The sequence below is a fragment of the Coloeus monedula genome (assembly GCF_965178545.1).
Source record: "Coloeus monedula genome assembly, chromosome: 2".
In the NCBI taxonomy this organism is placed as follows: domain Eukaryota; kingdom Metazoa; phylum Chordata; class Aves; order Passeriformes; family Corvidae; genus Coloeus; species Coloeus monedula.
Window position 1 is genome coordinate 17811822 of NC_138782.1, and position 14379 is coordinate 17826200.

Sequence of the window (14379 nt, forward strand, 5' to 3'; positions counted from 1 at the left end):
GGATAAAAATGCACGCAGGAGATACTGTAATAACACAGCCTGTACTTTCCCACACATTTGGGATTGGCCCTAATGGGCCTTGCACTTTGTGTACAGCTTTGTATTGCACTTCATTCCTGTTTGTTTTGAGCAGCCTTATATTTTCATTTTCTTTATTCTTCAGTGTTTTTGCAGGTCAAAGCAGTCAGTTTGTGATGCTGCCCTTTGTTCTTGCTAGTTTTTTTCTTTTCTTTTGTTGTTTTATTAAATCTTGGCTGGAGTATCCTGGCTTCAAAGAATCTCTCTTGTTTGCAGTCCAGGCAGCCTTTGTTATTTTTTCATGTTGCACTTTCGGTAGAGCCCTTTGCTTGTTGACCCCTTTAAGTCTGTACTTAAAACCCACTCTGTACGGAAGAGGGAAACTGTGGCACTTCTACTAAATCTTGGGTGAATGCAGGAAGTGGTTCACATAGTCAGTGAAGAGATGCTCCATTACCCTGAAGTAGCCAGAAAGGGGAGATGCAACAAAAAGCTCAGGAAGTACTTCTGGAACCAGTCAGTCACAGGAATCAAGAGTGAAAATCTTTTAACTCACATGTAAAAGTTCACTGGAAGCAAAGCACGTGTAATTGAGCATAGGAATGCACGTAAAGTGCAAAGAATTAAGCCAACCAGGGATCTGATTTAAAGGCAGAGTTTTTAGAGCTCGAGCAGTAAAGCACAGCATTATTTGCCCCTTCTGTCACACTGAGATTTCCCTCCTCTGAGTGGGAATCATCTGGCCTGTGCAATGCTGACAGGGCAAAGAGGAGCATGGGATGGGTAGGCATTTCCTCATTCTGAAGAAGAAATCCATATGCATGTCATTAGTAGCTGTACTGGTGTCTGGGAATCTAGGAAACCACACTGCAATTAAATCCAAGGAAGTGCTGTCATCTCAGACACTACCCATGGCAAAACTAATTGCTTTGCCACAGTTGATAGCCCCTAGGTGTGCAGTTTCCAAACTATCATGGCCACCTACTTTTCAGAACTTTGCAAAGAAGTCAAGAGAGCTGACAAAAGTGTTGCAGGTGCCCAGGCATTACTCACCTTTGTGTGGAAGCTGGAGACTCAGTTCTGACCTCCCCTGTCTAGACAACAAGGCAATCCCATCTCCCTCAGTCCCGCCTACAACCACAAGCTATTGCTGTACAGGTGCAGTCACATGTGCTGATTTGCTTTTCATTTCATTTTTTGGAGATGCTCCCTGATGTCTGCATCCTCAGGCCTTGAAGGATGTTGTGGTACCTGTAGATCATAAGAAACATGCCTGTGTCTTCCCAAAGTGTGTGGGTTTCTCTCATAAAGAGAGAGAAGACCAGCTCCAGAGTACTGCATTCTGTGAGGCTGGTACAGTTGTACTTGCCCGGGCTGTAGTCTTGCATCAACCCTGCAAGACTTCGTTTTGTGGTGGGTTGTTACTACTCCTTCTGCTTGGAAGTCACTCCAGAAATATGAGCAGTCTGGAGAATGATTTTTAGAAAGGCTATGCTTTGCTCAGCTCAAGGGAACCTGTGACAGAATCTCAGTGCCATGCCTGATAATTAAAAACCAAGTGTGCAGCTTTGGTGTGGGCTGTCATAGAGAAGGAGAGTAACAGCAGAGCTGCTGAATTTGAAATTAGCCTTAAATGTTGTTGCATGCACCTCCATATAGTAAGGTGACTCTGCAAGAGGGACTGCTCTGTGATTAGGAACCAGATTATTTCATTTTCCTGTTAGGCCCTGGGTCAAACGTTTTAAAGGGTATAGTTGTGCTGGAAAGCAATGAAAACAGATTCCTATGATAGTAAATGTGCTTTGTGCTTTTGGCTATGTTTCAAATAATGAAAATACGCTTCTGATGCTATTTTGACATTTCAACTAGCTGTTTCTTGAAAGCCACCATTATGTTATATAAGTTAGCACTAAACTGAGCCAGATTTCTTTAACACCTGAAATTACTTTTTGAATGTAAATGTACTCTCTCTTGAAAATAAATATAACATGTTGATGTAGAATGGTATAGTTGAAGTTTGCCTTCTCAGTTAGGTGTACAGATATAAAGATGTTTTCATCCTCTCTGTTTATTAATTCAGTTCTCTTTTCTATGCAGTAGTGTTGCATTTTTTCAAGGCATGTAAGTCAATAATATAAATCATTCCTTGAGTGCATTCTGAGCCCCGTGCTGACACCTGCAGAGTGTGTCTCCTTTTCTCCTCTACTCCTTGAGCTTTAAATAACTTAGAAGCATACATGGTGATAACATTGACGCTGAAAAATTACGAGCATGAAAAATGCAACATAGATATGCCCCTAGCTCAGCCTTTCATGTGCTTTATTTGGCAGAATACTGTTAGCATACTTCTTTATTTTAAAGTGTTGATTTTAAAATCTGTACAGCTTATTCACTGTCATCTGTCTTCTCTTGCTTCCTTTCCCACCTGGCTTTTGTGACATTGGATCAGAGGATCTATAGCATCTGAAATCTCTTGAAGGCTGGTCATCCCACAGTACTCCAACAGCAAAATTCCGAACACTTTCTCTTTTATTGTTGCTTTTATTTTTCTCTTTGTCTGTTTTCTGAAATGAAGTAAGAAACAATGTGAGAATAAATAGTGGGAGAATCTGTTCGTGTAAAACACAAGCTTCTCTTGCCTGCCTAGGTATTTTAAAGCTACATAATCAGACCGGTTAATTATAATTCTATCACTTAAAAATGGTTTTTGCTTGCACCCCTGAGTCCTAATGTAAAGCAGAAGTGTCTGCAGACTGCAAGAGAGTCTGATCATGCATTGTTGTAGATCTAGCCAAAAACCAGGACCAAGATCTTTTGATCTTCTTTATTATGCATAAGAGTCCAAGTCTGAATTGCTGAACAGTGCTAATAGATGTCTTTGCTCATACTGTTACGTGCAACCATTTCTCATGTCTAGTAAGAAAAAAAATATTGTCAGTGTGATAAACTTCACATGTCAAAAGTAGCTCATATTCATGTAAAAAGCTCACTGGGACTTGGCAAAAGTGTCTGCAGCTATTGCCTAATTCTGTGCAAATCATATTCCAACTTGTAGCTTCAGTTTCTCCTTAACAGTGAGATGTTTTCTGAGCTTCATTAATACATGAGTTACATTTACTGGGTCAGTGCATTCACAGCTGAAAACAATTTCTACTGTTCTCCTTCCAGTGAAGAACACCCAAGAAAACAGTAATGTTTTTCAGGAGAATAAATGTCTGCATTTCAAGAATCCACTGTTCCTTGTCAGGCAAATTTTGAGCAATTCCTTTGAGCAAGTATCATGGAGGGGGAGCAAGGACTTGGGAGCATGAGAACTAAGTAATGTGCTGTCTCACAAGTTGAAAGCCTGTGGTGCAGAGTTGGGGCGTTGCTGGCCGGAGAGCCACCAGTGAGATCCAACTCCTGCAGTTCTTTGGGAGCAAAATGCCTGTAGACTCTTCTCTGCCTTCTTAAAAATATTTTACTGCAAGCCCTGTTTGAAATATGTTTTTCTTTTCCAGTTTCTTTTTTCACTTGTGTTAAAGATGGCCAAGTAGCTTTTGCTGCCGGGTAGGGCCGTAATGCTAATAGTCAGTGTCATTGCCATGCAGAAAGTGAGGAAAAAGAAACAGCAGCTCTCCAGGGTGTCAGTGCAGAATGTTTTATTTATGCTGCTGTGAGTGTGTGTCATTGGTCCTCGGTCAGACATCTCGGAGTTAGTTTATGCTGGAATGTTTCTAGCCATTAAAGTAGACTCACAGGTGTCAGCAGGTTCAAACTTCACCCAGAAGGTTCTAGGTGTGTGTGTATATATATAGATGTGTGTGTATATATATATGTGTGTGTATGTGTGTATATATATATATATTTTTTTTTTTTTTTTTTTTTTTTTTGGGGGGGGGGGGGGTGTGTGTAAGGAAGTAAAATGCAAGTCTCAGTTCTCAAGTGGTCTTGAAATTATGCAGCTTGTGCTGGAAAATCTACCTTCCTTGTTTTTCTTCACCTGCCAAGCCCTGTTGATATTGATAAGGATTAGGTTTTTGGGTTTTTTCTTTCTGGGATTAATTGAGTCTCCTGTTTGTCAGTTCAGAAACTCCACCAACTCAGAGGCTAAGGGGGTTCTCAGAAGGCATTTTTCCAGATGGTGTTAGCAGTGCAGTGCCTGTAGCCATCTGACCTGAGTTTTACCTCAATATGCTGTGTGTTTACCATGGGCTCTCCCTCCTGTTAATTTTCCCCAGATCAGTTTAGAACATTTCATTTACTAAGTCAGTGAGTTTGCATATGAACAGCTCATCACCAGCTCTGGTGGGTTCTAAAGCCAGAAAGCAAGGTGCTGCCGAGCCTACCTTCCATGCTTAATTAATTTCTCAGTGATGTTTCTAGCTCCTGAATATTTTGCTGCTAGTTTAACACAGAGGGAGATGTTTGATGCATAACGTTAGGGTATTCCACCAACAGCCCAGATTTAGATTTTTCCAAATGTGCCACTGCTCTGCTTGCAGGACGCCCCGTGTATGTAGTACCATCTGCCATCATTGATGCTGTATTCTACAGAATGAGTGCCAGCCCCATTCAGAAACCTTTGCTGTGGTATCCAGCTCATCATCTGCTCTGGTTCACTTCAGCAGGTGTGAAAAGACCTGGACTGCCCTGCTGTGAAGCTTAGAAAGCATGGAAATCACAGCCAAAAATGCCCATTTGGACACAGTGCCAGTCGATTCACTCAGAGCCAGTTCATTAGAGTTCGCATATTGCACTTTGCCAATGAGCTGATCTCCCACATCTATTGCCAGCTATTTCTTTCCTTCAAACAGCTGACATGTGTGCAAAGGCATTCATTCCAATTCATCAATTGCTTCAGCTTTTGCTCTAGTGTTACGTTAACAGCTATCAAAGGCTCGCTCTTCCCTCACTTCTGACCATATAGATGTTGCCTCTTACCTTCTGGCAGGTCTCCAGAAGAGACAGAGGTCTCAAAGCTTCTGCCTAGTGGGAGTTTCAGGGCTTTACCTCTCAAATTTTAAATTACCAAAATGGCACGGTGAAGTTGCTCCAACTCACCTGTATTAAAAATGTCACATAATGTGTTGCACAGGGAATTGGCATTGGGGTCCTAAAAGTGGACATGTGGACTCTTAGTAAGAGGAGTTGCTTTCCCTGGCATAGGTGGAAGGTTTTAAATGTCCACTGGCATTCCAAACTTATTAAAACAAATATTTAAGTCCTGATGATCTTTCTCACAGGGAAATTACTTTATTGGGTCTGAAAGGTACAAATTTTCACTTAAAATTCACACTAAAAAATACCTCGCTTTGTAGGCATTTGAAAATATAGAATGCCCAACAAATTCTTTCATCTTGATTGTCACCTGTCAGGAGCAGCCATGCAGACACCAAGTTTGAAGGCATTAGCCTCCTATACCACCAACATTTGTCAGCAGCCTCTCTCATCAGTGCTGGTTCTGGTTGTTGGGTACGAACTCAGCCCTCCTCAGCTGCCTCCTTGGCCGTCATGTTGTGAATCTGAAATAGTTCATGGCCATCCTGCTTGACTCTGCTTTTCCTCTCTGGTGTCTGGGAGGTGAAAATTCTCACACTTAGTGCTGTGGTTTCCACTGTCCAACACTGGAAATAACCATGGGATCCCATGAGTCCTCTCCCAGAGCTGGGGTGGGAGTGAGCTGGAAGTCAGACTTGACCGGTGTCCAGTCTTGACCAGCTTGTCCCCAGAAGTGGTCTGGAAGGCGTCTGTGATAGTTTGCTGAACCACTCAAAACCTACACATCAATTTTGGATGCATGGCCAAAATAATGTAACAAAAGGGTTTCACAGACCCAAACTGGCTTATCTGTGTGTACATTTATCAAACCTTGGGTCCTACAATACAATGGACCCAGGAGTGATTCCAGTGATTTTTGGACTGGAGAGAAAGAGAAGAGCCCCATCTACATTATTCAGTCTCTGCCATAGTTTTGCAGTGTAAAGTCACTTCTTTCTTTGTAGCTTTGGAGGCAGGCAGATGAGCTATAGTGTTTACCCATATTCAGTACTGATAATTAATATAATGGATATCCAGAATTTTGTTCCACCCACTCCAAAATTGTGATCATAAACTGGGAATAATAGCAACACTTCTGTCCTTTTGATGCCTATATCTGATTTGCCTGCCAGAACAAACTTACACCATGATATAGGAGCAGCAAGCAAAATTTAGCAGTTTTTTATGCTGAGAAATGGATATGAATGTTCTGTGCTATCAAAGCAAGAAAATAAGAAATGTTATCAGGTGTTCCTTTGTAAAATACAAACTTAATTCTGAGCCTTCTGACTTTGGTGGTGGCTTTGAAGTGCTAAAATATAGAATGCTTTGTTGAATATGTATGGATACTAGAGGCCGTGGTGAACACTTTCTTGTGTCCAAAACATCCATCGCTAATGTAGCTCTAATAAACTCATTCCTTCAGCATTCTCACCTCTACTGGTTATTGAGATGACACCCAGCTCCTGAATAAAATATGTATGTGTATTTTACTTATGCTCTTTATTAACAAAGGGCTAGCTCCTCTTCTTTTTTCCCCAGAAAATAAGAAGACAATAGTCATCTACTATGGGTTGTAGAACTAGCCTGATGTGGAAGGAATTGTTTTTCTTTTTATACAATGAGGGAGAGAAAGTCATAAAATGAGAAAACTACATGAAATAATTTTACATACAGGGATAAATGCATAGAAATGGATTCAATTACATTATCATAACAAAAATGTTAGAAAAATGGTTCTCTAAAGTATTTTAATTAATAAAAAAACCCACCAAATTATTACTGAACTTTAATTGAAAAATCTGTAGAAACTTGGATGGAAAGTAAAATCTGTTTTTTTAAATGAGTATCTGGGGGATGTGGATGTGATTACTAGTGATGCCTGCTTATTGTAGCTCTTCTCCCTGTGTTTTTTGTTGCTGCTGCTGGAATAGAAAAGGTTATTGCTGAAAAAGTTGTTAGTCTTAACTTGAATCTCTTAGGTGGCATCTTAGGGGAGCGTAGTCTTTGTACTGCAAACAATGGAGGTATAAGCTTATCCCTTTAAAATTAGACACATATGTGAAAGCTAAAACAGATGGTTTAGACTCAACTTTACAAATTAAAAAAAAGGTGAATAGTTTCAACGTTTAATAGCAGATACAAAGTGTTACAGGCTTCCACATCTGTGGAGTTTCCTAAAGGGAGGACATGAGTACAAGGACGGGAGAATCAACTTTTTGGTGATTAGAAAGCAATGAAAGAAGAATTGAGTATTTTGTTAACTTTTGAATAATGTTTGTGATGTTTAATCTCATATGTTCTGTTTCTTCTAGCTACGAATGTCGTGGCTCATCCATGGTGTCTTGCTGGGAAATGTATCCCTGGTGCTGGTCGAGAACAAGACAGGAAAGGAGCAGAGCTGGACGTTCTGGCATTCAGAGAACAGCAAAGGCTTGGGAATATGGCAGTGGATGATCTTACCTCTCCCAGATATACTGGATAGGTATGAGTCTTCTCCTCATTCTCCTGCACGGTGGTCAATCCTGTCAGCACTAGCTACCTGGCGATGAAAATGGCCAGCATTTCTCCCGGAAGCTGTTCCCTCAGGGAGAAGTGCTTTGTCCTCCATGAGGCATCTTCTGTTAGAAGCAGAGAATGAGAATAGTGGAGTATTTAGAGCAAAGCACACAATTTTTCAACTCCCAAGTCAAAGTTTTGGCTCGCAGATTGGGTCAATGGGTAGTCTACAGCAAGATGCTTAAACTTCTGTGTCTCCGTTTCACCAGCTGGGAACCACTCTCTTGGCATACTGTTCTATGTTTGGTGCTCTTTCATAGTTTGCTAGAGATGGATGTGAGCTCCATAGCTGATATTTTTTTGGGATGTCAAAGCCCCTGGTATTCATTGTGTCTAGATCTGAGGATGAAGAGGTGGGAAAAGAGCCTGCTGCAAAATCAGACAAGGATCCAACTGAACACCTTTGTTTTAGCTATAGCTGAAGGGTCACCTTACTAAAGGGCTGTGCATGGCTCTATTCTGGCTTTAAGCATAGAAGGTTTATCTGGTAGCATATGCTTAATCTGGTAGCATATGTTTATTTAGAATGTTGTTTTAGCTGTTTCTTACAAGTCAGCTTTAAGGGAATACTCGTGTTCATTGTTTGCTTTTAGTGTGTGCTGTTTCTAGAGAAGGCACAGACATACTTCACCTCCTGCTGCCCTGGCCCTTGGGCTGCAAGATGCATCTACCATCTGTGTCATGAGCACTGCTTTCCCTTGTCTTTTTGGAAACCTGTGCCCTAGAAATAATGGATTTCGTTAAGGGGTAGTTTGCTTTGTAAGAACTTTGAACAAACATATGAATATGTCTTCTATCTTACTGGCACTTGGGGATGCACATAGGCTGCAAATACAACAAGGACACTGCCAATGCTTTGGTCCTGAATGTATAATTAATATGTGTGCGTCAAAGATTTTTAAAATGCCAGCATAAAGCTTATTGTGCAGTCACTGGTGAAGCACCATTTGTAAAAATACCTGGTTGCTTCGTTCCCTTCAGCTGTGTTTCCTTTGAAGAATGGTATATTTTGCCATTATTATTTATGTGATTTATTTCCTAATGTTGCCGGGGGAATGTTTTGTACCTGAATTATTCTGTACCCTTGTAATATTGCTTTCCTTTAAATTCTCTCTGGTTGCACAGTCAGGCAGAGAACACTTTGATCTTAGGAGCCAGGCTAGCAGTGGTTCATGAGAAATCATGGATTCAGCTGATAACACGGTGCTGACTATTATGTATAAGGTGCTGACATGCTTACTTCCCCATTGCTTACAGACAGATGGGTTCCCTGAAGGGAGGGAGTTTGTTGGAGGTTAAGACATAAGCAAGGAAAACTTTGAAGTTTTGGTGTCTCTTGAAAAGTTTTTGTCCTTATTTATTCACAGAAAGTGCACTGTATTAATGAATTTTTCTTCTAAGATTGATTGAATTGAAGCCAATCCTTCCTGGGAAGAAAGAAGTCTCCTGTGAGACTTGAAAATACTGCAAGCATCTTTCTCACCATCTCAAAACCTGTTTTTTAGAAAATCTGGACTGATGTACAGATTGGGAAGGAATTCTATGGAAGTATACACCAAAAGGGTACCAGTGAGACTCCAGTGTATAAATGGAGATAAATGACAGTTTTATTGAACTGTAAGAAGTACTTAATTGATGTGAACACAGTGCTGGTGCTGCTGAAAGCTTGCTGTGTCTGTCTTTTTCTAATTGGTTCCTGTGTCAGAAGCTGTGAGGGTCTGTGTTAGAGCCATGATACTGCAGATATTCCTACAGGAGGAGCTGAGAGTTTAAATCAGCTCAAAGAAGTAAAGCTCTCAAGTAAAGCACACCAGTGTACCAGTTTCATACAAAATTAAAGCATGTTCTATTGTGATTGGGAAGCTGAATGGAAAGTGTTATTAATAACAAGATAATGTGCTCTAAAACTGCTCAAAAGCATGCTTGTTTAAAAGCTGCTTAGCCATAATTTCCATGTTTGGCTTACAGCACTTCAAAGAATCATTAGGAAGACTTCCAAGAAATTAGATCAGCTCTATCTTTAGAAACAGACATTTCTTAAATGTTTGATATCCCTCAGGCTTTTGGGAGAAATCATACTTTGGCAGAAAATCACAACTAGATCATTTCAGGTGAATTGGCAATAACAGAAAGGAGGGAGGACTAAGACAAAGAAGTTAAATTGTGACCAAGGGATGGTAGATTTCTAGCTCTGTGTTAGCCTGGGAAGCCTTGGACACGTGCAATTGCAATTTCACTCTCTATGAGGTCTTGACTTTTCTGTATGGACATGAAAGAAGCTGAAGTGCTGACACTTTATGTCTTCCTGAAGTTATCTATCCTTCCTTGTTCCAGAAGATGTTGGCAGAGCAATCCTGAGAGTTAGCTCATGTGTTGTGTTGACTAACAGAGTGGATGAACGGAGTTGTAACCCAATTCCAAATGCTCAGTATCTTCTGTGCATTGTGGGGGAAGTGCCAAGGGCCTGGTTGAGGATGTGTCATCAAAGCAGCTACAATTAAAGAAGCCAGCTGTTGGCAAGAGCTCCTTAAGGTGTTGGATGAACAGGTTGTGCCTACCAGAGGCAAAAGGCAGCACCTTCAGAGATGCTGTATTTTAAGTTGCCAGTGAGATACACTCAGCATGAACAAACAATCCTTGCTGTGATTTGTTATCCCCTGTAGAGCCACTTATCCCTCTCTGAAGGATGCATTATCTGCAAATCAAATAATCTGCACAGATTGGTGAAAGCTAGAGATATTGTTATTTTTACTTACTGGAATTTACACATTAGTGCAATACTACAACATTTCAATTGAGAGTAGAGTAGAGAGCCACGTTATTGTAAGATTGTTTTATTTGATGAAAAATTATTATTGGTTTTCCAGTGAAAAGTGATGAGCTTGTCAAGGACTTTTCTTTTTTAACTTCACAGAAATGGAAGTTGGAAACAGTCTTGAAACCTGTGTTGTAGCTGGTAGTTGCTTTTTTTATATATTTGCTTTTAGTTAGTACATGTGAATTTAAATTTTAGTAATGATAATGTGAGAAGGTGACAATAAGAGCAAACAGAAGCCTGATGTAATTGAAGATGAGTGATTTGTGTAGCTAATAATGAGACATTCTGTTAGTTCAACAGTGTGGTTAAGGTACAGCACAGATAAAATACAAGCACGTGTAACTAAGGGATTCTCTGGAGCTTGCTGTAGGCTGATGCTCATTATCTCCAACGCTTAGCAACTGTTTGCTACACAGTGTGAGAGGTGGAAAAGGATTAACTCTAATAGGCTGAGGCCTGACTGGAAAATTAATGCTTTAAGAAACAAATTCTAAATCTCTTGATTTTTACTCCTTTGATGAAGCTGAGGCCAGCCATGTGGAGCAGCATGTAGACCAGAAGTTCTCTGGGTCCTTCTACCACCTGACTGAAGTTGTCTGGAAGTAGATTCTGTGTGAGCCAGCCCAGCCCAGCTCTGGACTTTTAAGGCCTATATTCTCTACTAATTCTTTTCTTTAAAGATCTCACTGTAACCTCTGTAAGTGAAATCTGGTAAAAGTGACTAATATTAATAGTAACCTGTCCTACCTCAGTGCAGTCTCATGACAGAAGAAGACTGTGTAGAAATACAAAAGGAATTTAAATGTGTTTGTTGGTTAGAAAGGTTTCTTTGGTTTACTTCTTAAGTTCAGTTTTTTTGGCATTACAACATCTAAATTTTCAGCCAGTCTTAATTAGTAGTGGCCAGATGGAGGAAGGAGTGAGAGGAGTTTACTTGAGGTCCCAGGAAATTAAATTTTCAGTAATAAATAGCTGCACCCTTTGCCTTGTCACTGATAGCAAGGCTAGGCCATGGCCTTCTAGCAGGGAAGCATGTTCAGAAAGTGAAAAACCAATTTTCTTTTGGTCCCATTGTGCTCAGAGAGCTTCAAAATTATTTTCTTGCTGATGACCTTCTCCTGAACATGGACTGAGAATTTTACTATGTTGGAAGGGATCAGTAAGGTGACTTACCTGGAAGGCTGGTAAGGATGAGAGCTTCCTGAGAAGGAAAACAGAAAGGCCCACAGACCGCAGTTACCTCAGAGGGTGATACTCTGTTGTAACAAGTCAGAACTCATGTCCCACCAATTGCACTTTCTATTTTTTTTAAACAGACTTCATTACCTATTCCGATTTTGCAGACTTGCTGGATTTTTACAAACCACACTGGTTCTCATTAGGTTTTTGTCTCCATCTCCATGTGGGATTCCCTTTCAGTCCATGGGAGTGAGATTTTTCTGCCTTGATCCTTCAGCAGCTCTGTGGCAGCCACAGCACCTGGGGACCCTCTCACTCATTGTAGCAGTAAAAAGAAATTGTCTCATCTCATACCACTCTATCTCCACCAGCTGTGGCTAAGCACTCTTCTTGTTCAGTAATTTTTCTTGTATTGCTCTGTCTCTCCCTCAAACTCCTTTCAGAATTTATTTATAATAAGTTTCTGAGAGTCAGGTTTCCCATTCAGGAAGAAAAGGAAAAGGAAGGTTCTTGGCAACATTTTTGACCCAGAGACCTGTTTATCTCATGTTATTCCTAAATTTTCTTCCCATTCTTCTAAGAAGAAACAGGGACCCTCCATGAAAGCCAGTCATATGTCTGCCTACACATTCCCACATGTGTATTAATTGGTCACATCTGCACCCAGACCTCTTCAGTCTGTCTTACATCCATCCAACAAGCCTAGGCTGTGTAGTCCTGAGGTGGCCACACATTACTTTGTTAAAAGCAGTGAGACCTTAACAACCATATCACTGCTCTTCTGCTCTTCAGCATTAATTACGTCTGTCTGCTACTGTCCTTCTGAAAGAGTTATTCTGCAAATGGTTGTTCTGTGCATCTGAAAAGGGGGTTTTGGTGACAGTGTGTGCAGAGTGCCTGTGACAGATTTTGTACATGCATGGCAGCCTTTAATAACACCTTTGAATCTCAATCTTTATTACTAGCCATTAAGTAACTTCCTGCATGGCAATTCTGTCACTGTAACTGAGCTTGGTTAGCATGCTTATATTTCTCCAAATAATCTTATTCCATCTAAATGTGTCTTTTATCCCAAATAATAAGTATTCCTTTATGAAGTGAGCTAACAATGCATCATTTGTAACAGAGAAGTTAATGGGAACCCAAATGTAATAAGGGTTAGTGACCTGAAATTTCTCCATTCTGTGAGAACCTTGGTCTCAAGCAGGTTCAGCCATAATTATTTTAGCTAGGTAGAGAGAGAAATCAGTTCCGTCAGAGGCAAAACATTACCAGTTATGAAATGAGATCTGTACGTACAGACACACTGTGTTCGTGTCCCTGCATGGGGGATTGAGTACAGAGGAGATTAACGTTCAATCTTGGTTAATAATCCCTGTCTTTTATGACAAAAAGAAAAAAAATAGAAAAAAAAATAGTTATTATGAGCCTTTCTAAAATAATGGGATGAAGGCAGCTGCCTGAGTCTGGGTAATGAAAACCTGAACTGTCTGTGTGAGCCAGGGACAATATTTAGGTGGAATTCAGAATAGTTACTGAAGGGAGGGAGCTGCAGAATTTGCACAAAATCAGCTCACAGAGGTCTTCACTGCAATGAGGATGGGTTTTTTATTTCCCTTCCATCAGAAGAAGATAGAATACATGCAAAAGCTAACATTTCTGTGCAATGAAGATCTAAGGATTGATGTGAGCAAAAGAGTTTGTCCTCATGGAGGCTATACCAACATAGCTATAAATATATCTTCAAACGTTTAGTTCTGCATCTCCCTCTATAATAAGCCCCAAATATTTTGGGGTGAACCAGTCTTCTATTAGGATCAAGAAAAAAAATAAGTAGTCAAAAAGGACCAACTGAAGAGAAAACCTGGGATGATGTGACGAAGCTCAAACATTGACCACGCTGAAATAAAACCCAAGCTTCAAAAAGCCTGAGGAATGGGAAAGGTCTTTGATGTTATCCCGTTTTGGTGAGATTTAACTGAGTTAAAATACACTTTCAAAGAACTGTTCATCTGGATTGATAGATCACAGACGGGGCCAAAGAAACAAACAAAAGCTCATTTTTTGCCATTTCTTATCTGTGATTCTGAAATATTTGAGCAGTGGTCACCCTTGAGTGGTTTTTGGATTGATGTAAAATTGCATCCTTCAAATGGAGGAGCTGATGTTCCCCAGAGATGAGATTGAAATGGGGGGAGAGGGGGTGTTGTCCCCCCGGTACAGCATTTCCTATTTGCCTCAAACAGAATTTCTTTTAAAAAAGGCCTTTGTGTGCCTTTTCTTTCACAGCTCAGCTAGCACTCAGCTCTGCAGGGTGTAACTTGTACTTCCCAACTGCCAAACATCTAAGGAACCTTTTTTCTAGTTGTGCTCCCAGTTGAGTAGGGCAAAAGGAGACAGTTAAGTAATTTCCACCAGCCCTCAAATAATAATTTTTCTAATATCCAAGTCATTAAAGCGTTTCATAGCTGCCACACTTTCATTCCTATGAAGAAATCTAGCTTACAAACACAGACTTATCTGAGGAGGATTTGGCTTCCATGTGAAGAAGTTGCTGGGATTTATTAAGCAACAGAGTCATGACAAACTTGCCAGCACTACTTTTGCTGCTCCTGTATAATTGCCTTCAGGAATATTTTTTCATGGCCGTTCACTGCAGCATCTGTGTTTGCAATGGGTGTGTCTGTGCATGGCTGTGGTCCAGTGTCTGTGCTGTACTGGAGCCAGTGGAGGTACTGGGTGTAACAGCAGTCACCATTGTCACCTCCAGAACTGTTCTGAGTCAC

General features: G+C 40.5%; 1 protein-coding gene across 1 annotated transcript in view; it reads left to right on the plus strand.

Moving 5' to 3' along the window:
- The window catches only part of ALK (ALK receptor tyrosine kinase), a gene marked incomplete at both ends in the record, with an annotated part of 306152 nt that overhangs the window by 242731 nt on the left and 49042 nt on the right, over positions 1-14379 (plus strand). The window contains one exon of the mRNA XM_082277250.1: positions 7353-7522. Coding sequence (XP_082133376.1) covers positions 7353-7522 — 170 coding nt within the window. The remainder of the gene's footprint in view (positions 1-7352; positions 7523-14379) is intronic.